Source organism: Dermacentor variabilis, chromosome 4, assembly GCF_050947875.1.
Source record: "Dermacentor variabilis isolate Ectoservices chromosome 4, ASM5094787v1, whole genome shotgun sequence".
Classification (NCBI taxonomy): Eukaryota; Metazoa; Arthropoda; class Arachnida; order Ixodida; family Ixodidae; genus Dermacentor; species Dermacentor variabilis.
The window spans coordinates 68,150,366-68,176,600 of record NC_134571.1 but is presented as its reverse complement, the minus strand read 5'-3'; the positions used below and the strand labels follow the sequence as shown (position 1 = coordinate 68,176,600).

The following is a 26,235-nucleotide window of genomic DNA, read 5'->3' as shown; positions in this document are numbered from 1 at the left end:
CCCCTCAGGTGCAGATCGAGGTGTGCACGGTAACGAAGGTGTCAGTACTTGACGTATAAAAAGCCGTAGTGGCTGCTAACGAAGCGATATGTAAAATGAACCGAGAGAAAAGTTTCGAGGTTGCCGAAGTAAACAGGGAAGTGAGAAGATGTGGTGGTTTTGAACGAGACGGGATCCACTTCAATTACAGGCTTAGACATGAAGTGGGCTGCATGGTGACTTGCTGATCGCGCTGTTGTTTTTTTAGGGGACCCACGGCCGCTCAGGATGCCAGAGTAGGTAGTAATGAAGGTCCCCTGGGGGAACCTCAGAATAGCATCGCCGTCAATAACAGAAAAAGGAGGAAAACAAGAAAAAAAGCTCGCCGTGCAAAAACTAGGCTATATGCATAAACATGCAGGGCGGCAGAAGAAAGGTTATGTGGGCAAAGGTTGAGGAGCAGTTAAACAGAGAACAAATACGGGTGTATGCGGTTACAGAAACGCACCTTAGAGACCGGGAAGAGCCACCAGTGATCGAGAATTATAATTGAGAAGGGTGCAACGTACAGAATTAAATAGGAAAAAAAGGGAGGCGGAGTCGGAATGCTCATTCATTAGGGAGCCAAATAAAAGAAGAGTAAATTCAAAATGTCAAGAGCATCTCTGGTTATGCACAATGACTGGAAAGAAAACTTGGCTGGGCGTAACGTATTTGTGGACTGGAAGTAATTGCAGAGAGTAGAATCAACAGTTACTGGAATGTCTAAGTGCTGATATTAGGGGCTTCCGGAATGACGCCGAAATAATCGCATTAGGTGACCTGAATGCCCACATACAGGATCTGCACATGGCTATACCGACAACAACGGGAAGTCATTGCTGCAACTTTGTGAGCAACATAACCTCGTTATCGTGAGTACACGGCCTAAGTGGGATGGGCAGACCACGTGGGAAGTGGGAAACCGGCAAATCGACCATTTATTATTGTCTGATGACAGAAGGAATCTATGATAAGTTGACGGAAATGGTCATTGATGAGGAAAGGTATAGGAGCATAGGAAGTGATGCATAAGCGCATCATCTTGAAAAATGGAACATGTAGTCGGAAAAGAGAGCAAGGAGCGAAGAATGGCCAGTACAAATTTGAACTCCGAAGAAATAACAAATATAGCCACAAGAGTCGAGGAAGAACTTGGCAAATGGCTAAGAGTAGGAATACAGTGAGCTTCTAAGTGTTTTAAGGAGAGAAACACGGAAAGAGAAACATGTTCGTTGAAAATGAAAAAAGAAACCGAAAAGCTGGCGGAAGAGGGAGATACGAGAAGCGATCACCGAACAACAGAAGGCCTCCCGAGAGCACAGGCAGGCAAAAAAAGCGCACTTGCCGCAGGATGAAGTAGCCAGTAAATGGAAAATATACCGGGAGAAAAAATATATGGCTCAAATACTGGTGCAAGCAAAGATAAAAGGTGAAAGTGAACGTTGGTTGTCAGAAATACTGGAAGAAAGCCGAAAATTCCTAAGTGCACAGCCACAATGCTAGACGAGGTTCCCGTTAGGCTGATTAATGAAGGACCAAAAAGTAAGGAAGCTTTGGTGAAAGCAATGGGAAAAAAATTTTTAAATATAGACGAATGCCAGACAGTTGATGACAAAGTAGAATGAATTTAATTTATAAAGGTGAGGGGGAGACAGATAGAATTCACTCGTATAGACCGTTGACCATTACATCGGTAATATACAGGCTAGCAATGCAGGCAATCATATTAAAGCTACAAGCATGGGCAGAGAATAATGGCATTTTGGGAGAACTTCAGCATGGCTTCAGAATAGGTAGACTTTTGGATGATAACTTATTTGTTCTTAGTCAGTGTATTGAAATATCAAGAGTAGAAAGACCGTTATATGAGGCCTCTTTAGACATTACAGGAGCGTATGACAACGTAGACCGCTACATTTTGTGGGATATTCTAGAAGGGAAGGCTTAGGCGACGATTGTCTACAGCTTTTTGTAGAGATATACCTAGAAAATACCGTTTGCATTGAATGGGAAGGGATGAGGAGCGATGAGAAAGTTGATATCAACAAGGGACTGGCGCAGGGGTGCCCTTTGTCCCCACTGCTGTTCATGATGTACATGGTGAGTATGGAGAGGTCACCAGAAGGAAGTAATATCGGGTTTAATGTCTTATACAAACAGGCTGGTACACTATAGTACAGCAGCTTCCAGGTTTATTTATGCCGACGACATTGTGTCGATAGCTAAGAAGCGAGAATTTAGGTTTGAAATTTACCGTTAGAAAATCAGGTGTTATGGTATTCAAGGAAGGAAAGAGAAAAGCAGAAGGCAGGGAGGTTAACCAGAATAACGTCCATTTGGCTACCTACACCGGGGGGAATGGGAAAACATTAAAGATGACAGCGAGAGGAGGGAAGGAAAGAATGAAATTAGCAGTGTGTTCACTGACGCGTGTGGTTTAATAGTAATTGCACTAATAGCCACAGACATTCACACAGGCCCGTCCTCCTCAAGACGCGCAAAAGTGCCTTTACGCTTTATGAGCCGACGAGCGCGATGGTGGCGGTGTTTTAGCTGCCCCTGGCGGCAATGAGGGCCGTGTTTTAGCTGCAAAACGGCCGATTCTCCAGTTTTTGGAGAGCGTTAGCAAGTTCTTGTCTTTCTGGGGCATATCGTGGACGGTGGCACAGCAGGTGGTCGATATTTTCTTCGGTGCTGCAGACCTCGCACCCTGCACTGTCGGTCACTCCAGTTAATGTAGAGTATGCCTTTGTGAAGGCAACCTTTGTAAAGGCGACAGAGAAGCGTAGCTTCACGTCGAGAAAGTCCGAATGGAGGTCGGAGCTGTCGAAGCTGCCTTGTGGCGTCTGTCGTCGAAAGCGGAATTGGAACGCTGTGCTCTTCTTGATGTGATGTGCGAGCAGCGTTATCAGCGATGGTATTCAATGAAAACAGTGAACAGAAAGTGGCAATACAGGACCAGGAAATACCTCGCGTAAAAGAATATAAATATATATGGATAATCGAACACAATAGATACGGAAAACAGGAAAAAACAATAACAGTAAAAGGGAAGAGAAATGCAGCCATAATGAAATAGAGCGCTATGGAGATACAATATATAGGTACGAGGTGCTCCGGAGTGTGTGGAAAGGTGTGATGGTTCCAGGACCAGTGGCGTAGCTAGGTCGTCTGGCACCCGGGGCCCATAGGTCTTCTGTCACCGCCCTCCCCGGGTGTAGCCGGGGGAAAGAGGGGTGTCTTCAGTCCGTGGACGTATATGACACCCCCCCCCCCCATCACTGGCCCCTTGCACCCGGGGCCCACGGCCCCCCGGCCCCCCCTGTTGCTACGCCACTGTCCAGGACTTACTTTTGGAAATGCGGTTGTTTGCTTGAAATCAGGGGTACAATCAGGACTCGATGGCAACTCGCATTGGGCGCTCACGGGAAGACTACAAATGAAGCTGTGCAGGGTGACATGGACTAGACAAGTTTTGAAGTGAGTGAAGCTCGCAGTAAAATTGATTATGAAGAACGACTGAGAAATACGAAATAAAGTGAATGGGCTAGGAGGGTGTCGAGCAACAAAGCAACACAGCAACAAAGAATGTCAAGCGGAAAGTCAGAGAGGCTGAAATAATCTCATGGGTGGCGGCAATAGAAAAGAAAGCTGCCATGAGTAGCTACTTAAGAGGAAAAAACGAAATCAGGAAAGAAACAATTTATGTTAACTCAAAGGGAAGCTCATTACTATGGCACGTGGTAAGAGGCGATAGGAAGATTGGTGAAGTAGGGAAATGACGAAAAACGGAGACGAACAAAAACAAAGTTCACAATATGGGGTCAGAAAATTTGCTTATGGAAATTCATCCTGGTTTCTTTTTCCATTGCTTTTTTTAAACCTAGGTAGACCATTAAACAATATAATAGCAAGAGCTTGATGACGCAACCCACCGCCCTGTTTCAAAGGAGACACTCATAACATCCATCCATGAATTTTACACACAAAAACACAAAATAACACGAAGACATTGCTCAGTCGCTCAGTTTTGACCATATCGCGTGAAGTGTCCGGCAACACTGCACTTTGACAGGCGACAGAAATACGAAACAAAATGTGCCTGTTGCGTTTCAAAATCCTGATGTCGGTTTGCATATCATTACTCGTTTTGTCAGTGCACGTTTGTTTTGGCGCTTATTATGCGGACAATGGCGTGGACCAGACTATCATTTACCGCACGTTGCCGAAGTCTGACAGGCGTGAAATGCAGCAAGAAATCTTGAACTTGTTGGGCTTAGACCACAGGCCCAAGCCGAAGATCCACGAGCGAAAGTTCTCAGCGCCGCGTTATTTGCTCGATCTTTACAACTCCTTCAAGGATGAAGACAACGGGGATATTCACCTCGATGCTGCGAAGGCACACAATGAATTCATAACGAACAACCAGAGCTTGCGGATGATCAATGATTCTGATGTTATCATGAGCTTTCTCAACCATGGTGCGTACCCGCGTTTTTCTTTTTCTTCTTTTTCTATGACGAGCGCCCGTGAGTCGCTCTCTGTGGAATGCGAACGTTCATATCTGTATGTCGGCAGTAAGGGAACATGTACGTTGCGATTTCTTTGGAGACCATTGGGAGGTCGACATGAGAGGAAATGATGCTTTGTTCGCGCTTCACGATGATTCACACTTGTCGGGTGTATGGAGGGCTCTTATCCATAGGTACAGGCTGTGATGGGCACGCACATCCCGTTTCCTTCAATTACGCGCGTGCTTGCTCGGAAAAGAAAAAAAATAAGCAAGGTAGGAAGAATAAATGCAGGAATTGTGTCCCAAACTTCTGCGCGAACACCTTTTATTTTCTCCCTTTGATGAAGCGATTAATCTCCTGTTTGTCTCCCTTAAATCATTACATAGAATTCGCCTGCTCAGAATTTTCATTAGCCTCTGTAGTTTCCAATAACGCCGTATAAGGGGGGCGGGGGAAGTGTTGAAGGTTTCATGGTTCTTTCGTTTAGAAGCACTTTTATTTGACATTAGTGGACCAATGACGAGAGCACACACTCCAAAACACTGCAAATGAAAAAAATATTGCAAACAATTAATTGTTTCTGAAAAATAAAATCAAGATCACATATAAACCTGCATTTCAAGAAAATGGAATTTATACAAATATTTTGCTTGGCTAAATTGGACTAGGATTGTGCAAAGCATAGCTGTATACATTTTAACATTCAACATAGTTTATGTTACATAGCATATGCTATAGTAAACACAGAATAGCAACTTGGGCTTGTTGGTTTTCCATCCTGGTGTTAACAGCGCAAAACGTAGACGAGACACGAGACGACAAGACTGCACCACAAGCACTGACTTTCAACAACTTTCAAGGTTGTTGAAAGTGAGCGGAAAGACATAGGTCCTGGGTTCAGTCCGTCATCAACTGCGAAGCTCTTCTTCATCTTAAACCCATGAACTATCATAAATGTGGCTGTAATGTTTTTTAGCAGACGTTTGTTGCCGATGTGCAATGCATCGAAGGATGGACACAAGAGCCAGAGTTGGAGAACAGCATTGTTACACACACACACACACACACATTTGTCTACAGTAAAACAGAGGTAATGGAACATAGCATGCCGATGAGCAATGCATAACACGCTAACAACATGGCCTCTACCACAATCCACAGTTCTGCGAGTTCATACGTGAACCACTAACCTTAAAGCTAACGCAAGTTAAAAGTCGATATAAAGAATACCGGTGCTCTCACAGTAGTTTCCATTCAGGTAGACTTTGATGAACAAATGCGGCATTGCTTGTGCTGTTGGCATTGGCTCGGGACCATTGGGTTACTCCTTGACTGATAGCCACCATCTTGCTTCTCCTTCCCTCTGCTTTCTTTCACTCATCTTGCCACCACACCTCTTTGTGCACATGCTCCGCTCACATGGCCGCATTACAGAGCACCACACCTTCGAACCACCACCACTCATTGGACCACATCGTGCCCACACGTTCTGTCGTGATAGACGCCATCCCCACTGTTGCGTTTTTGGGCAGCGTTTAGACCAGGAATCCTGCAGCCTCATTAATGAGTATATGCAATAGTAGGAATGAAGGAACAAGTGTTTATTTTACATTATTTACACTGGCTCCAGATATGGAAGCCCACTCCATGTCGGAGCATATTAAACGTCTTGAGTTCACATGAGGACACATCAGCACAACTCCACTGCACCAAAAGTCTCCGCGTTTACAACAGTTATATTCCCTAGGAGCCTAGACTAGTGACCCTGATGACTATATCTCGGCTAATCACAATAGTCAAATCGGTCGCAAAATCCCTCCCATGATGTTGCACCGTTCCGTCAGACTCCTATGTTGCACATTCGCCCCTGCGTATGGCGCAAGCGCGTAGCAATTTGGCAATCCAAGCTCGAAGTGATCCCTATGGTAGACTTTGATGTTGGGCCCTTTCATCAATTAGTTCAGCATGTCAGGTTCACGTAGAGTGATCTTGGCGGTAGTTACCCTCCTCATGGAGGGCGGAAGTTGTTGCCTCGAAGTGAGCTCCTTTGTTTTGCACATAACAGTCTATGTAGGGACTCATCACAGTCTGCGCACGTGCTGATGAAAGGACGGCCTTGTGGGAAGCGTCCAAGGAATGCTTGTCGCTTTATTGAGACGTAACACCACACTTTGTGCTCATCGTTGTCTTCATTATCTTTGCTCGACGCTTCGTTTGGTTTGGTTCGGCGCATATTGGTATGGCTCAATCCACTGTGGAGGATTGGCCATGAATCGGGCAGTGTAAGTAAATAAAGGAAGAATACTTCAATAGAATTTTGTAATTTATGAATGAGATATTCAATATCTCATTCATATTTTCATGCTATATTATTTTAAAATTTGAAGTTTATATTTTTGTTTTCATGTTGAGGAAAATGAAAGGATAAAAATTAATTCTGGCAGTCTCTTTGTTTCACTTACAGAATTAAATATGGCATCACATACATTCTTATTGCAGGGTCCTAGTGCCAACACCCCAAGAGACAGTCGCAGGAATTACCTGGCCCTTGCGCCAATAAAACCCACACATTCATTCATTCATTCACAGTCGCAGGAAGCGTAATGACCAATCCAAGTTAGCGAAAGGGACCTTGTACAAGTCATTTCCCATCCTTGTAGAACCTGCGACACGCTATAAAGAAATGCTGCATAGTTTCAGGTTTACTGCAATAAAAATGTTGAGGGGAAAGTGCCAAACCAGACCTGTGGGGAATAAAAATTAAGCGCTGGTATTCAACAACGCATTTCCATAAATGAAACTTCAAGTTTTCTTGCTGAGCACCACCTGCTGTGCCAAGGGAATGTAAGGTGCTGAGGATTGGTGTTATTTAATACACATGAATTGATGTGTTCTTCTTGGACAGAAAATTTCAAAACTCTTGCAGAAGTGGTGTATGCCAAAGGTCCTGGGATCCTCAGTACCCAGACTTTAAAGATGCCACTACTAGTGCATCTGCTGGCTTGTTTAAAGTGAGTTCTATGTTCCCAGGCACCCATAACAAATAGATGAAGTGGAAATGTTGGGGGATAGATGAATAACATTGTCGAAGAATGGTAGGTGAATGTGGCACTGATAGAGCAGAAAAAAAAATGGACTAGGAGCCAGTTGTGATTGCGGCGGAAGAAATAGATGTGGGAAGTTTTCATAGAGCTAGAATGATTGCCAATAACTCTGCCTGAAATATTGGTCTTAAGTCGGGCAGTTGAAGAGAGAAAGACCAATTTAATGATGGTGAAACAATGTCCACTCCTGACAGTGACAGAAGCATTTGTACCTGCTGTGGTTGCTTAGTGGCTATGGCGTTGGGCTGCTAAGCACGAGGTCGCGGGATCAAATCCTGGCCGCGGCGGTAGCATTTCAATGGGGGTGAAATGTGAAAATACCTCTGTACTTAGATTTAGGTGCACGTTAAAGAACCACAGGTGGCTTAAGTTTTCGGAGTCTGCCACTATGGCGTGCCTCATAATCGGATTATGGTTTTGGCATGTAAAACCCCATAATTTCTTTTTAACATAAGCATTTGTGGCTATTACTGTATTTATTCAGAGGTTCTCAAGGTGGTAATTTAAATACCTTTTAGGTATCTAATAAGCAGAAGCTTAGCATTGTTAAGAAATATACCATCAAACTCACTGCTTACTGTCACAGTAGGTAAATTTGGGAAAACCACATCACAGGTTAATACTTGTAATGGTTCTAATTGCTTCTGCACAAAAATTACCTTGGGACAATGCAGTCAAGACCGTTGGTTCTCAAAGAATGCAATCGGCTCTCAAATGAGCAAATAGTAGGCGCATCTCTGGGAAGAAGTGTAGCTGTTCAGCTATGTTTGTACTGTCAATATCCGAAATCGAGTTTGAAAAGAAGGCAGGTCAGCTTCGTGATAAAGAATATTATTTGCTACAAATTTTGGGAGACCAAGACATAGACGTAATCATTTGCATTCTAAAAGAACGAGAGGGCGTAATATATAAGTAGAACCTCCAGAAAATAGCACGCAACCAAACTCTAAAGTGGGGTGGATGTACACCCGGCCACTAATGTTTACAGACCACAGGATCTCAGAAAATGCTCAATTCCCGAGCAGCTTGTCGCAGCAGCCAGTGAAACTCTATACCACAATGTTGTTAGCGTATTCTAGTCGATGCCCAAAACTCAGCTACCAGGCTGCATTGTGAGATTGCGGAGATATTCAGCTTTTTCTCAGATATCGTGGTCCGTAGTATTTTGTGGCCGGGTGTACATACAATAAATCATCAGCTGAGTTTCCCTGCCAATATGCCAGGCTCAAAAAGTAACATGCGAATTGCTGCAGTTTCTGAAATCTGCAGACCTCAGTAACCAACTGCAGTGTTGATGCATATTTCCAGATGAAGTGGCACCCTCAGCGTTTTTTCTCCTTTGTTTTTTTCATCTCTTAAACCCTGTTCCCCGTGTGTAGGGTAGCAAACTGAATGGTTGTTTCATTGACCTTCCTGCCTTTCCTTTCTCAATCTTACCATCTCAAATATAATTCTTGCTTTCCCGTGTCTCCATGCATAAAACATGCTCTTATTCTTGAACTCTTAAGTATGAGCGTATCAGAGTTGAGTTGAGTGGTTGTAGGCTACTAGTGGCATTAGCCTTGCAGTTGCTGCCGGCAATTGCTCCACTGTAGTGACATTTAAAATAAGTATCGCTACGGGAAGTGTTGGTGGCGGTATGTCATTTCATGTGCCTCTGTATCCTTGTGCATTTTGTCCTACAGTTTGTAACTACTTGTTTGCCTTACAGCCCATCACCATTCACCTCACCTACGCCATGACAACGAAAAACGGTTTTGGTTTGACGTCAGTGAAGTATCTCCACAGGAGAAAATTCTAAAGGCAGAACTCAACATCTACAGAGAGGCTGCAGCCGGTAGTTTGCCAGCGGACCACACCTGCACGCTTGAGATCAGCGTACTTAGGCATGGGATCAAAATTGAGTATGTAGCAAGTCCTAATTCCTTTACATACAAACAAAAAAAAATTGCCAGAATACCATGTTGAGTGTATCTACATACAAGAAATGTCTGTTTTCATCAAGTCGTCATCAACAAATAAGTTTCTTATGCCGTATTTCACTTATCTTGGGAATGCAGGTACTAATGCCAATTTTTAATTATTTGCCCATGAAATTTGTTTTAAAAAATCAGCGGCATACTATCATTCTTTTCTTTGCAAGCCTTCCTGTCGTGCTTTGGGACAGAAATTTTAGGGCAAAGTATTTAATAGCATAATTTGGTGCTGGTATCTCATAATTGGTTCTGCTATCTGGATGTCTTCACTACTTCTGGGTTTTATTTCCACTGCTGCAATATGTGCTGTAACTTATAAAAATGTTAGCTAGCAAGACTGTCAGCTAGCTGAATTTTTTATTTGCTGTCTATAGGTCAGAAGATAAATAATTCAAAGGAAATCTTGTCATGCCTATTGCCTGGGTAGATGCCACATCGTGCACACCATGAAACCTTTGTTGAAAATGGTACATTTACCAGTTCTGTTATTGTCATAGTTGCATCTTGCCTTGTTTAGACTCTCATTACCACTACTTTATTTTCTAGCTTTATAAATAATGTTAAAAATTTTGTACTTGTATATTGTGTCTCTCTGTGCTAGTTGGTGTTGCTAGCTGCTTTTTACAGAAGGCACTGTGGGCTTTAGTCAAGTTTCTTTTCATAATATGTATGGCAATCAAAGGCTGTTGATTGAATTATTGATTGATTGATTGACTGATTAATTGATTGTCCCTTTTTTTTTTGTGCAGAGACGTTGTACTCCAACACGTGGACAATCTTACAATAGATGAAAAGACTCATGGGTGGCTTACCTTTAACGTCACTGACCCATTTCTGACTTGGGTAGCATTTCCTAATGAGAACATGGGTCTCTTTTTGCAAACTCATTGCAGAACATCAGGTGAGCTCCTTAATAAAGGTTTTGACATGTTCTTGTTATGTACATTTCATTGAGCCTGCTGCTGAATGAAGTCCGAGTTTCTGAACAGCTTGACTATAGTCATTATTTATGTTGTTAATTTGAGTCCCTCGAATTAATGCCTACTATTTATGAAAGTTGCTGAAGAGCAACAAACTGGCACCCGAACTGAGAACCAAAGAGAATTTCCAAATTGTGACACAGTGTTATTTGAAAGTTAGTTGGACTTTAAAATTTAGCTGTATGACATGGTGTTTTTAAATTTGTGTTGGTGCCTGGTGCAGTGAGTAAATTTGTAGGCTGACATCTCTACATCTCTGCCATTATCAGTCCTGAATTTTTGAAGCCATGAAGGCCAACTTCGATGATGAACCGATTTGAATGTTCATTCTGATGCTTTCGTGGCTCTTGAAAGTTTTTTACGAGGTCCATTAAAAATTGTATCAACGGTGTCCTACAGCACTCATGCAACTCCCCCCTCAACTAGGGCGACTGCGAAAATTTCTTGAAGTTGATGGATCTCAATTAGTTGTGTGCCATATGTTCTCCTGGACACTTTGGTCGTGTGTTGAAGACAGTGCTTCTGCTATACCACCGCGCCATTAGCAGCAAAGTCTTTACTTGATTACATGTGTGCAAAACCAGATCAATAATTTCTTTAGGCCTTTGAAAAATTGGAGATGCAATCAGAGCCATGAAAACCCTGGTGCTTTACTTACACCAGGGCTAGAACTTCCGGTTCGGATGCGAGCGCACGTCTTTTCCTGGCACTCCGTTTCTTTTCGACAGCTACGCGCGCTGTTCGCATCTCACCATCTTCTGTCGCACATCCTCTTCATTGGTGTCGCTTCGGCCACACGTCGAGACAAGCCTTGGAAAGGTGTATTGCTTTCTGGCCGTTTTACGGCCGCTTCTACGCACCAGCGGGCGGCCTTGCTAAGCCTAATGCACGGCCACGACTGCGGTGATGACCGCGCCCAGGTCATCGAAGCTACCTCCATCTGACGACCATGAACAACGCCAGGGACAATCAGCCTTGATGACGCCAACCCAAGACTGGGGCCAGGAAGCGGCTACACCACGCCCCGAAGGCGTTCCGGAAGCATCTACCACAGAACGCTCTGCTGGGATGCATGAAGAACGCTGTGGGCATGCTACCGCTGACCAACAACATAGATGCGAACGCCAAAGACGAAAGAACAATAGGGAACCGAACGAACGCAGCTGCAGCCGCCACCGTCGTGATAGAGACCGCTCAGCAAGTCTGTCAACGACGGCCAGCGCGGTATCGAAACGAACGCGGCACGACTCTTTCACGTCATCGACCTACGAAGACGCGTCCGCCCCTTCCAGTGACGAAGACGACATGCAAACACAAGCACCACCGACATCTTCAAGCCTACAGTCTGATGTGACAACGCCACGTCAAGCAGAGACTGCATTGCATGCGTCTCAAGAACTGTTTTCTTATGCAAACTCAACTGAGAAGCTACAGACAATTCGAGACGCCAGAGCCCTCTGCCAGGGCACGTTTGAAGATTGCGATGACAAAGGAGCGTGGAAAGTGCAATGCCGTAAGCACAACCAAACGCGGCCCGAGAAGGAAACACCGCCAGAAACTTTTGTGCTAGTCGTGAAACCACGGGTAAACATGGCACTCACGACTGTACCAGGCAAGGACCTCCACCGCAACTTTGTAATGGCCACACCCGCTGCCGTCAACACCAAGCCTAGACGTATATGTTGCAACCAGCATCTAACACCATAAGATTGCTCGTTCACGACAAGAGGCGAGCAGACAGGCTTCTCAAGCTTTCACACCTAGACGTGAACCACGGACAGATACCAGTACAAGTGTATCAGGCACCCGGACGAGACATGTGACGAGGTGTTATATACGTTGACTACAATGAAACAAAGGCTGAACTCCGGGCAGCCTTGACCTGTGAGCACCGACGTATCCTTGACGCGTGCCCAATGGGAAAGCGTGGGGCATGTCTACTGACTTTTGAAGGATGCCACCCCCCTAACAGAGTCGTGTATTACGGCCGCATCACCCGAGTTTCAATTTATGAACCTAAAAGCATCGTGTGTAATCGTTGTCATCGCTTTGGTCACAAAAAGGATGTCTGCCCGCACGAAGCGGTATGTCCTACATGCCGCAAGACACACAAAGGTAGCACTACTGGCAATGAATGCCGCAACTGTGAAGAAGAAGGTCACACGGCGACTGAGCCGAAGTGTCCAGCTAAACTGAAGTCCGACGCAAAAATTGCCAAGAAACTCCGCTCAAGGCCCCTCTCACATCGCAGAAGGCACGGCGCACACCGATCGAGAAGCCACACTAGAACTGTCTAGTGCCATGACGTCAAATCGACGCAGCAGCTACTCGAGCGTGAAAACATTTCAACACAGCCACGTACCATAAAGGAAGCAGTGAACGAGATTGTTTCAGAGAACTGCGCACAACCAGCAACGGGAGGAAACGGCTGCAACCTCAACTACGCAGCAGCGCTCAAACGAACTCAACCAAGTGGAGACAAACCGGCGAACGCTTCATCTTATACCACACCTATGCTACCTTCACCATCGCAGCTGGTTGATACATCGAAAGACAGTGTAGAAGCTGAGATTGCAGAACTCGCACGACAGAACACCGAACTGCGGCGGAAACTAGAAGAGAATGAAAAAAGGCATGCAGCACTGCTCAACGTGTTCGTGCCAAGTGACAGCAGCAGCCATGCAATCCGCAGGAGCTCACTAAAATGCAAGAAACAACCTCTACTACCACACAGCAGACAGACCTGGCTCTGGTGGTACAACAACTTTTGCACCCTCTCCTCCAAGCACAGGAGAAGCACTTCCAACGACAATATGGCTTGCTCCAACAGCTCTTCGCCTCGCGTCAATAGCCACCTGGCTTCGCATACAGCCCTCGACAGTCCCACTCCACACGTTTTACAGTGGAACTGCCGAGGGCTCGGCACCTGTGCGACAGAGCTGAACCTCTTGTTTGACTGTGTCGGACGCCCCCTTGCGCTTTTACTTCAAGAAACTAATGGCACAGATCGGACACTACGACAGTTCAATGGTTATTACCAACTGTCAATAGAGCATAGAAACAGGAAACGACACCGAAACCCGCAGCACAATGGTATCGCCAGTGCAGCCGAAGAATTTGTAATACGGGGATAAGCGGCTGTCTTTGTCCGCACAGACATTCCACAAACGCAGATTGACACTTCTCAATACTCGACTGCCATGCAGGAGGTGGTGGCTGTCCGTTGCACGATTGCAAAGCGAAATGCAGTGCTGGTATCGGTATACATGCGCCCTGAAGTTAGCTCCCGTACACGCGGTTCATTCACGTGGATTCGCGCTTTGCGGAGACGTTACCCAAACGACAACTTCCTGATAGGTGGCGATTTCAACGCCAAGCATCTGCAGTAGGGCTATGACTATCACACGCCCCGTGGAACGACCCTCGCAGATGCCACGGAGTCAGCTGACTTAGTGCTCGCAAATGACACCGACTACCCCACCCGCGCCGCTCTGCATAGTGGACACCGTAACACGACCCCGGACCTGACGTTATCCACGCCAGCCTACGTGAAAGACTGGCGATGCGATCCGGACGCCTGGGGCAGCGACCACTATCCACTGTGTATTACTTTGAAAGTGGGACGAAAGCGTGCGGCCGGGCGCACTGTGCGCACGATCAGATGGGATGCCTACAGAGGAGCATTTGCGGAGCAACCCAAGACTTCATCCGTACGGGAGCGGGCGTCACGCGCCCTGCGCAAGGCCACTACTGAGACTGAGGTGAGAGCTGATGCTCCAGCACCGGACATACACATGCTAAATCTTGGCGGTGCATGCAAGCGTGCACAGTTGACGTACGTAGCCAATGGCCGACAACATCGCGACCATGTGCGACTTCGACGTCGCACTTCCATCGCTAGAAGATACACCAAGCGCCTGTATCGGCAACGTTGGAGCCAGCACTGCTCATCATTCAACGAAAGAACTGGCCTCCGCAAGGTTTGGCACACGTTCAAGGCTATGACAGGTCAGCGTAAAACACGCAGCGTTATTTCAAACGTCTTGCTCAAAACTAGCCAGTCAGTCAGCCAACTCCAAGATGATGCCGCGAACACGTTTTTTTCCCCAACCGTCGACGCCCCCGAACGTCGACATTTACCGGAAAACGCCGCCAGTGACCGATGAGGGCATCCAGGTGTCATTCTCACTCTTCAAGCTCGAACAGGCACTTTTTTCCATCAACGCGCGCAGCACGCCAGGCTATGACGGCGTGACGTGGGTGGCTCTGAGGAATCTGAAAGAATACGCAAAAAAGCAACTTCTCCAGGAGATTAACGAAGTGTGGATCAACGGTGAAATCCCGGCAGGATGGAAGCATTCGATAGTCACACCCATACCGAAACCAAACAAACAGTCAGATTTACTGTCGAACATGCGCCCTGTATCTCTCACACTTACTACGTGTAAGCTGGCAGAGCGAATGGCCTTGACACGCATATCTCACTTTCTAGAAACAGAGGGTCGCTTTCATCCAGCATAGACAGGGTTTAGACCAACCTTGGCACTCATGACAGCCTCCTACTTGTGAGGGAGGGTGTACTGCGTCGAAAGGCAGTCGGTCGCGCAAAGCGACACCCGAGCGTCCTCGTGGCGGTGGACCTCCGTAAAGCTTTTGACACTGTGACGCATGAGGCAATCATCAAGGCAGCTAAGAGGCATGGAATCACGGGCCGCCCCCTCAGCTTTGTGCGTTCCTTCCTTCAAGATCGCACTTTTTCCATACGGGTAGACGGAGACGTCGGGAAGGTTTACCCAAACATAGTGGGAGTCCCACAAGGCTCCATACTATCACCCCTCCTCTTTAATTTGACTATGACAGGCCTGGCTGAGCAACTGGAGGCTATTTCCGAACTGGGCTTCACAATTTACGCAGATGACATCACGTTATGGACTGCATCACGACCAACTGATGAGCAGCAGGAGACCCTGCAGGTGGCACTTGACGTTATTGACCACTACCTGCCACAAACTGGCATGCGACCATCTCCAGAGAAGACAACCTATGTGGTGATCCGAGGTTCAACGCAGGACGAAGCAGCCCTCATGCTCACTCTCGCAGGCAAAACGCTGCAGTGAGCGAAAACATCAGTGCGCGTTCTCAGGATACCTATTGACCGCACAGGCACAGCGGATGCGTGGCTCGCAGACCTTCGTCGGACATGGCACAACACTCTGCACCTCATAAAATGAATCTGTTTCCGCATGGGTGGCGCTGCTACCGACGTACGCTGAAAGCTTGTTAGTGCTTTGCTGACATCCCGAGCGATATACGGAGCGCGCTGTTATGACCTGCTTGCTAGGCACTGGACACAGCTAGAGGTACTCCACAGATCAGCTCTCCATGTTATCACAGGGCTCCCGAAACACACACGTGTCGAGGAGCTACATCGCTATGCGAAGTTGCCTACCCTCCGTGCAACCATCGAAGCATCAAAGGCAGGACACGAGGAACGCCTGAAGCTCACCAGACAAGGCAGGACTCTACTGGCCTACATAGGAAAGGATATATCAACTTTGCCACAACTGCCATCCGACATCTCACCGTGGGATGACATTGCTGTCGTCGACACTACGCCAATGCCCCGAAACATGGGCGCCCAATATGCGCACCGCCGGGCAGCATTCGCTGCGTGCCATGTGCAGACATTGGCAGACGCACCGCCAAGCCATGAACAAGTGTGCACTGATGCAGCTTTCGACCCACGCACCAGCGAAGGAGCAGTCGCCTACCACGTAGTGGGTTCTTGTGAGACACATTCTACTTTTACAACTGCTGATGCTGACGACCCAACGTAACTTGAACTCCGCGCAATAGTCTGGGCATTAGATAGAGTTTCAAGCACCACACAAGCAAAACACATAGATATATACACCGACTCGCAGTATGCGCTGCATGCCTGCAAGTCGCGCCACACAGCATCATTGGAAGGACTCCTCATCAAGCAGGCCTTCAGGCGTGCGGAGGCCCACGAGGTCACTGCAACACTTCATTGGATCCCTGGTCACCAGGGCATCGAGAGAAATGAGAGAGCCCATGAGGTGGCGCGCGCCCTTCTTTCCAACCGCGTCGTCTCCCTGGATGCTTCAGAAACCCTCACAACCAGCACAAGCAACACGACAAATGGAGCCCCGTATGACCCAGACAGAGCTCTGAGAGCAGCAGCCAACCGACGCAAGAGGGAACTCCGTGCGAGTGTGCCCTCAGACCCAGACCTACTTCCAGCGGGTCTTCCCAGGTCGGGGCAGGTGCTGCTGCATAGGCTCCGTTCCGGCTTCGTCCTCACACCGGATGTGCTGGACTGGTGGCGGCAGTACCGGCCACGGCGGGAAAGACGCCCTCCATCTCCGTCTCCCAACTTCCTTCCATCGCAAGAACCCGGCCCTCCCACAGCCTCCGCGGACCAAGAAGCGCTCGAGGCGCCACACAGGTGCCCTGACTGCTACATGGCCACGCGGCGATCCGCAGCCCATCTGTTTTGGGAGTACCAGTGACACGCTCAGCAGCGGGACCACCACCTGAGGGCGGTGCGAGTGTCGTCCTACGAGGAGTGGATTAGACCGGCAACTGGCTCGATGGATTCCGACAGGCTCATTCTGGACTCGCTCTTGGCTTTCGTCAAGGACGCGCAGCTTCTAGGATGGCTCTGAATACGCCTCCCCCCTCCTCTTCCTATTCCCCATTATAGGCCTTCGCGCCATCCCTTAATAAATACATTTTGTCATCATCACTTACACCAGTTGGGGTTTACAGTTCTTTTTTTTTTTTACCTTTTGATACCTCGGCTTGATTCACTTGGATATTTCCTGTTTGTTATTTCCTTTTTAAATCTTTTTTGTCATCTTCAAGTAATTTTCATTATCCCATCTGAAGTAGCAAGTCCTGCATCGAATAGGGCTAACATAATCAACTTTTATTACACTTTTACTCAGGACACCAAAACTGAGCGTTGTTGAGCGTTTCTTCACATCATATTTTAACTCGCCCATTCAGAATCTCAAACATAATTTCTACCAGTGCTGGGTTCTAGGTTGATCACTTTAGGAACTACTATGTATGGTGTTTGGGGACATCTGATAATATGGCTGAAAGTATGGGTTCGAGACTTAAGGAAAGCCAAGGTGCTGACCCCTAGTGACACCGTGAGCAAGCACACAAGCAAGCAGACAAGCAAGCAGACGAGCAAGCAGATGAGCAAACAGATGAGCAAACAGATGAGCAGACAACAAATGGGAGTACAGCAGAAGTTTATTGGTGTGCAGTTGATTATGTACATGCTTCGATGTCATAGCCGTTAGTGTTGATGGTAACTTACACATGTACTGTGGTAGTTACGGCAGTGGTTTCAAAACGGAAAATGGACAGCATCGTCACTTTCAGCAGATTCTGACCAACTCAGCCAGCAGGCTGTATAGCCATTGCTCCAGTGTGGTGTCGCATTATGCAAAAGTGAAAGTATTCCTCAAAATGATCAGTTGAGAATATAGCCACTGGGAACCTTGTGCTTGCGGGCTGTGAAATGAACATGAGAGCAGCAGTGCTAGGTGCCAGCTTTTTGCAAAGTTGTGAAACAACTGCAACAACTGTAGTGCGTAATGTCCTGTACTCTTAGTACATATAGTAATTGTGGTCAATTTACCTGCTGGTGTAGAGGTGTCGGCTGCAGTGCAGTCTTCATAGAGCAAGTCTATTTAGCTGAGCACATTGCCTGAGCACATTTCATGATGTCACTAGCACTCCTGTTCAGAAAACATGCATCTTTGACATTATCACTGATGTATTTCAGAGTTGCTAGTTCACTTTCATATCTATGATTTTGCTTTCTTTTGCTTACCTCAAATTCTGCTGTTTCTATACAAAATATGTGATGTGTCTAATGCATAACAGAAGGTGCAGAAAAAGCCTCTAGAACCTGTCCCATTGCTTATTTTGTTCCTGTCCATGTCATTCTTGCATGGTTACTTAAGACAAAATAGTTAATTTATGTGGATAAAAATGCTGCCAGAGTTCTTGTTTAAATAGAAGACAAACGAAATGATGTGCAGGCCACAATATGCACCCCCACGAGTTGCACCCACATGATCTGGGCCTAGTAGGGTCAGGGGGCCGCAGTGACCTGCAACCATTCATGGTGGCCTTCCTGCGTGATGGGGGCCCTGGCCGTCGTCGCCATCGTGTTCCTCGAGCTACCCGCAAGCGCCATAGTGCTGACGTCAGCTACCCTGACCGTCATCAAAAGAACCCATACTTTGGTATGCCCTTACTTCAGGTCATCTCTGGGAAAGCTCTGCTGCCCCAACAGTGTAGTTTTCACATGCACACTACACTACCATCCAGTACAATGGAAACTACATGACTGACACAGAATTTTGTCTGGCTAATAAGAGAGTTTCATGAGAAGCTCTAGATAATAGAATGGGTTTCTTATGTCTCAGAGTGGTCTGTGAGCTGGACGCCATATTTCCAAGTACTTTAATCAATGTTGCTTAATTTTTGTTGCAAAGGTAGGAGCCTGTAAATTTGGCAGCCATAGCTCACTCAATCTGTGTTTGACATATGGGCTTGGCATAATTGAGCGTGAAATCTACTGCAACAGCCAGTGCTTAAAAATTTCCTGAGTATTTTGTTTGTTATGCTGAAATAGTGTTGCTATCACCGTGTTGTTCTCGTTTTGTTTCTCACTTGTCTTTTTCCTCTAGTACAGTCTCAATAAGAACTAACTAGTCCAACTTTTCATTTCTACTGTGGTGTTGGCCAGTTCAGCTTTATATATTTCTTCTTTTGCATGTTCACTCTTTGGGTTTAAATGGGCATGAAGAAAATAGTCAAAGCTTGGCAAGTGCATCTGCCTGCATGCTTTTGTTGAATTGCTGTGATCTTGCTGTGATCTTGGTGTGACCTCTCTTTGCCTTCTGAAAGATTGAGACTGTTCATTTAATTATTGGCTTAGGCTGTTAATTTCCAGAGGGGCCATGAAGCGACTTAGCGACCTTGTGTTTTATGCTTCTAGAGTGCAGCAGCACTGAGCTTCCCCTGTGTAATAGCAGCTGGAGTAGCATTGCGCTTTGCTGGTAGCTTCTGTACTCTCTTGAGCTCTTTTTCTACTGATAGCCTCAGATGGCATGCCACTTTCCTTAAGTGTTCGAAATAGTCATACACTAGGCAGATTACGCACTGGGATTGGGGTTAGTCTTACCATAGAATTGAATGTTGACATCACAATAGCTGGGGATTAACTTCAGGAAGTCTGTGAACTGCTGCAAGTGGAAGCTTCTGTCATCCATGCATGGCAACAGACAAGGTGCAGTGGCCACTGCACGGAGGCATTACCGGCTGGTCAAATCACAGAAGTATGTCTTAGGCTGCTTCTAGTGGCCTGCATTAGCTGTTGTTGGGAAGTAGGTTACGTGGTGACTTAGTTTATCCCAACACTTCGGAGCTGACAGTTTAAAAAAAATTGTTTTAATTGTAAACAGCATAATTTGGATGAGTTATTCAAATATAGCATTGGTTCCAGTCAATTATATACATGGTGGTGGTGAGCAGATGAGAAGCCAGTGGATAGAGGTGCAACAGTGTGTGTAATAAGGAGGCACAGAACTTTCTCGTGGCAAGGACTTATGAGAAGCAGTTCTGGTGCTGTGTTCACAGGTTGTGGCTGGTGACAGTGATGGCTGATGGTTTTCAGATAACTTCTGATGCTTTCTTGCTCATGTCGAAATTGCCGAAGTTGTTTTGAGGACTGGCTAGGCAAGGCAGGCTGGGCTTCGAGTCACACTCGTTCATGTGTTGATTTTTGTGTAGCAGCAGATCAATATTAAGTTGCATTCAACAGGTACAGGCAGGGACATGGGTGCTGGGTGAAGGGGATAGTATAACAGGGCGCTATGATGGGTGAGTTGGTACATAGCCAAAAAAGTTATTGTGGCGCACTGTAAAATAATATACAGAAGAAAAAAGGAGATGACAGAATGAGCGCCACTGATGCTCTTTCTGTCGAATGGCTCATTTGAGCAATTTCACATTCACCATTTCGTGCACACTGCGAGTTCACAAAATTATGCCTCGAGAACTTTGCTGGCACTAAGAGTGAGAGAGAGAAAGGAAAAATAGATCCAGATAACAAATTTTTTACCTATAATTTGACAATATGATGATAAGCACATTCTTGTATGTTCTCTGCTGCAAATAGAACACAGACTCTTTGGGACACTGGCCACCTTACAACACTGGCTTAGCTGTGCCAAAGCACCCAGTGGGCATACTGTTGATCCTGAAACGTTGATTCCTACCGTAAAATGCCGCGGAAGCGCCCAGTTTCGCACAAGCACCCAGTATTAACATTTCCAAAACTTCAGAATTCTGAAAATTATATGTTAAGTGCTCACCTCCAAAGTGCCAGCATCAGCTGAAATATTCACCCCACTGTAGTCACTACAGGACCACTAGGGGCAATGACGGAGATATTCGCTTCCTTGCAGTGGAAAGGGAAAGACCGATAGGGGTGAAGATAATACAGAGTGACAATAAGCAGTCCTTGAAAGAAAACCCAGTGGTTGCAGGGCTTTTGTGACACATCTGCCCTCTTACACTTTCGCCAAGAAGATTGAAGTCGTCAAGTGGCACCACGTGTGGGGAAATAATGATGGCTGCGCCTCTCGGCATTTAAGGATAGACAGTGGGACTCCCAAGTATGACGCTCTAAAGCACCTCAACTGCTAAGGGGAACCTCTGGAAACCTTTGTGCCAAGACGTGCTGAACTTCGTGTCGACGGTTTGGGCTGCTGTGTCTGGAGAGTTGGTTGCGCAATCCTTTGAGGGATGTGAGATCAGTGTCGCGTTGGACGCCAGTGAGGATGGGCACTTGCATAACCAACTTGCAGGCACCAGAGGGCCCATGGTCTGTTGAAGTCACGCGAGTGTCAGCGACAAATGCATTGACCTCCTATTCTGAACCGACTAGGAAGAGTTGTTCACTGGGTTCAGTGACGATGAGTAGGCGCTAGTGTATCCCATCATTTACCATTTGAAAATAAACATGCTTTCTTTGATTCCGTAGCCACCATAGCCCTGCCTCTAAGTTTTTTGTTGGCCACCATCTTGGTTTTTACTGCTTCAACCGGACAAGTGGCCATATCTAGATTAACCAACTTTTCAGTAAAAGTAGGGCAAGTGCTTTCGCAGTATTTTACGCTAAAACGTTGATCCTAGATAACGGAAAGAGCGCCACTGGTGCTATTTATGTCATTTTTTTCTGTTATCTGTTAGTTTACATTGTGCCACAATGCCTTTGTTAGGGATGGTATAAAAAGTACTACTACTAGCAGCTCATGTTGAGACTAAGCAGTAGTGTCTTGCTGCTTCAGTTGCACAGCATCATCACTTCAATATGTAATCCCCCATCCACACAAGGTGGCAGTAATCTCAGCAGCATTGCTGTGAGGAAGCCAGACCAAAATTGAATGCTTCAGTATTAATTCTTGGGGCAGTGTACGGCGTTGGGCTCATCAGTCATCGCCCACATTGTGATTTGATCAGCTGTCACATCGGTGAGAAGCCTCAGCAGTGGCCTGAACTTTGGGAACAGTATTGCCGCTGGAGCAGCAAATGGATAATAATGCTGTGGTGCTTAAACTGTCATTGTACCCCTGAAAACATTTTTCCACAGATTCTTCCTCATCATAGCATTATATTATAATCTCAAAATGATGAGCTGGAACCTTGAAACAATAAAAACCTGTTCTTAGATGGTGGCCTGATGCTTGGTCATTTGCTGGCCCATTTGTAAACCAATTTCATGGAGCCAGCTTTTTTTTCATTATATATATTTTGTTTTGCTTTCTGTTCTATTCAAGACACACGACCACCTGGACGAAGGAACAGCTGCCAGAAGCGAGACTTGTTTGTCAGCTTTAAAGATCTTGGGTGGCAGGTAAGTTGATTAACGTGCCCCAGTATATGTAGGAATGTTGTTAACAAGGAAATATTCAGTCACTTCTGTAGCTTGCATGTAAGTGGCATGCAAAAGATGAGTGCAGTTTGTGTGGCCACAGCATGAATAATAATTGCTTGAACAGCTGTCACACTGCTACTGTTAGGCATACCTAGAAAGTTTGATTGTTAGTGCCATACCTACTGATGTGGGATGGTTTGTTGATGCTTCCTTAGCACTCTTGATCTTTTGTCCTCAACCTTTGCTGGTTGGTGTATTGTTGCAAAGCAGAGCACAAGGATATCAGCTATACTTATTTATCACCTTATTGATAATTGGAACTTTCTGCTTGGTACAGTGTAAGTCACCACAGTCACAAATGTCTGCACCATCAACAGCACCACTCTGTGACCAAAACAGCATTTTTCAAAGGCTGTACACGAGTATAACATGTGCACCAAGCAGCAGCGTGTGTCTGAGAATTGTGAACACAAGAAGAAGTGTGCCATAACCATGCCCATAGGCCAGGGAAGCATGCGACTGGCATGTTAGCATCTTTCTAAATTTATGCACGTTAAAACATTAACTTATGGGAACTTGCAGTCTTTGCATGAAGCACACAAATGATTATTCAGACTTCTCACGGCACTGCCACCAGTTCCACAGAACCAATGCGGAATGGTGACCGAAGTTCCACACACTGTACGGTTCTTCAAATTGATCCGCATGTGCGATTTCAAAAACATGGTGACTGTAAACCGAGTTGCTGCCATTCAAGTGTTGCACGTGCCACCTGTGATCTCACTGTCATTGACTCGGCACCAAAGCACCTTTAATTTGGTCTCTGACTTCCAATGAGGCAGAGTCAGTTAGGCCTAGCTGGCAGTGGTGTTGCATGCCATGCTGTCGCAGAAAGGTCGCTTTATATATGTTTGTACCTGTAGGCAATCAAATGGAGATCAGACGTGAGGTTGTGCTCGCTGGATAACGGCACTGTGCTTGAAGCGGAATTTGGGTTTTGCGGTGGTGATCAGCCGCGACGAACACCTACCAAGTTTTTATGTATGCATACTCATAGGAACGGCAAAAGCTAGTGCACGGACATAAAGCCTCAAAGCTCTGAACTAAATTTGTAAAACACTACTTAAACCGACAGCGGAGTCGGAGCCGCACGCACAATATCTGCACTTCACAACGACGTGCATCGCATCGGGCAAATGCAAAAAGCACCCACAGCCTCAATCATCATAAAATTTCGAATAGATATAATTTAAATAAAGCACAACATACAGTAAAATTTTGGAAACAATTTTTCCGCCATGTTGGAGTCATAAAAAACTGTATTTACTTTCTGCAAACGAAGGGAAGAGCCATAGAGTGGCAATGCATAAGCGTTCGATGCAGAGCACTAGTTGCTGATAAGTGGCCAGAGAAAGTGCTTCTTCGTCTCCTAGGCAACTCCCACATGCCTGCAGCACATGGCCACTGTGGTCATTCCCTCTTTATTTACCCACTCTTTCTTTGTTCACTCTATGCTTCCTTACCCTCCTTTGGATCACCCTCGTCGCTCTCCACTTGGCCGGAACGCCTCTTTGAGAAGCATGTTCACTACCTTGCTTATTTGCAGGATTTTCCAGCAGCCACATTATAACTGGTGCTTTGTCTTGTATGGCTGAACTATAAGCGGTATGCATGTATGTTGAGTTCTGTGCAAACCGAGAGTCTGAAAAGACTGCGTTATAGCCAGTCCTGTACCATAAGTGGTTACATTATAAGTAGTCAGTACTGTATAGAGTTAAAGAATTTGCTTACCCATACCCCTCTTCCCTTGCTCTGTGTGTACAGGATTGGATCATAGCGCCTGATGGGTACACAGCCTTCTACTGTGATGGGGAGTGCTCATTCCCGCTCAACATGAATGCCACCAATCACGCCATTGTGCAGACCCTCGTGCATCTTGTGGACCCTGTGCAGGCACCCAAACCTTGTTGCGCACCCACCCGCCTCTCAGCCATCATGGTGCTCTACTTTGATGACAATTCCAACGTCATCCTCAAGCGTTACAAGAATATGGTCGTCAAGGCTTGTGGATGCCATTAGGCTGCCTTAAGCTCCCTTCCCTCCAAGCTCAGTGTCGGCCATGTTTTTTGGTTCCCCGGTTTCAAGGGCATCACTTCTGGTGCTTGCCGGTAGGCTAACCAGCAGAAGTCAGTGCAACAACGGAAACTTATGATCCGGCGCACTTCCTGTCAGTGTTCCATCCCTATCACACAGGCACTTTCGGGTACGGTTGAACCAATGCATATTCAGCGCTATGACGTGGTCATTTTCAAGCACGCTTGCCTTCAGTCCTGCTATACTCACTTAGAATTCATACTTTGATCATGATTGAAAAGGTAATTGCAGACTGACTTCAATGATGATGACAGCTGGTTCTTAATAGGGGTATATTATCTTCCATGTTGTTGAAAAATGTATTGTCAGGATAGGCACCAGAAATGCTGTGACACCAATCCATGCCTGTCTCTACAATCGGGCGTTGTTCTACGCCTTATACCTCACGTGATGTTTAACCTTGTCCTCAAGTGGATGAACGAGGTAACTTTGGCCAGTTATTACTGGCAGCGATACCGTTTTTAGCAGCAGCTTATTAAAACAGAACCTCCAAATCATCACTCATTAGTCTCCTCTGTTGGTTCAAAGGCAGATAAATTTCAGTGTAAGGTTTCCTTTCTCAGTATCAAGTTTTTATATGAAACACATGTGTAGGTCAGTTTTCAATGCAATACCACATAATGGCATGCCACGAAAAATTCAAGGCAGGGGTTCTTGCAAAGCTTGTTTATGTTGCTATGGGACCAATATAATGCTTTCCTACCACTACATATATATTGTAGATGTGTGAAACAGTGATGCACCTCTGACGCCTTGGAGTCATTCAGTGTATTCAGCAAGTTTTCATTTGTACGAGGTTTGTCTCACTCCTTCTTTAGCCCAAAGTTTTTAAGAAGTCTGTGTACCAAACGAATAGAGAGCCAAAATATCATAAATGACGTAGGTACCACACTATTTAATCTTATATGTACAGTAGAACTTCGTTCGTACATTTAGGAAAAAGACGAGAAAAAACATGCTAACCAGGAGAATGTATGACCCAAAGTCGGTAAAATTTGCTAGACTGCTGTAGCTGACATATACACAATGTGAAACGTAGCTAGAATCATTACAGCATAAGACACACGTTGGCATTCTTGCCGCAAGCTTACGTTTAAGCTCGAATTTGGCCTGAGTTGGCAGCTTTGCTCACTTCACGCCTGCCTACTGCAGGAAATGGCTCGGTGGCGCATTTGGGTTATCGCCTATTAAAAGTCTGCAGTAACTTCTGATGGTGCTTTGCCAAACCTGTTATGAAACAAAATGTTTATCACAATAGCATTGCTGGCAATAGCTGTGAATGTGACGTGTGGCAACCCTGGAGGAGGTTGGCTGGTAGCAAGAAGGAAACTGAGTGCGTGCTGGCATTTTCATGTGGCACAGGCGGGCAAGCACTGCTGGGAAACAGCCGTGGCGGGCACCTACTGCTCTTGATTGTGCACCTCGCGCCTTTTCTTGTTCACAAGGGATTTAGCGGCTGGAGAATGCATCATACAATTGCTGTTTGGTGATGTA

At 46.0% G+C, this 26,235-nt stretch overlaps 1 protein-coding gene across 1 annotated transcript; it reads left to right on the top strand.

Annotated features, from left to right (window-relative positions):
* The first annotated feature begins 4,030 nt into the window (after positions 1-4,030).
* On the top strand, positions 4,031-25,241 carry gbb (TGF-beta family member glass bottom boat). Its single transcript, XM_075689374.1, has 6 exons — positions 4,031-4,502; positions 9,351-9,543; positions 10,365-10,516; positions 18,680-18,886; positions 22,490-22,566; positions 24,412-25,241. Exons 1-6 carry the CDS (start codon positions 4,118-4,120, stop codon positions 24,664-24,666), a joined length of 1,269 nt encoding a protein of 422 aa, XP_075545489.1. The 5' UTR covers positions 4,031-4,117; the 3' UTR covers positions 24,667-25,241.
* Positions 25,242-26,235: the final 994 nt, after the last annotated feature.

Coding starts and splice junctions, on each gene's coding strand:
- gbb (XM_075689374.1), top strand. CDS start 4,118: ATGTGCCTGTTGCGTTTCAAAATCCTGATGTCGGTTTGCATATCATTA. Junction 10,517..18,679: donor AACTCATTGCAGAACATCAG/GTGAGCTCCTTA, acceptor AATGATGTGCAG/GCCACAATATGCACCCCCAC. Junction 18,887..22,489: donor TCAAAAGAACCCATACTTTG/GTATGCCCTTAC, acceptor GTTCTATTCAAG/ACACACGACCACCTGGACGA.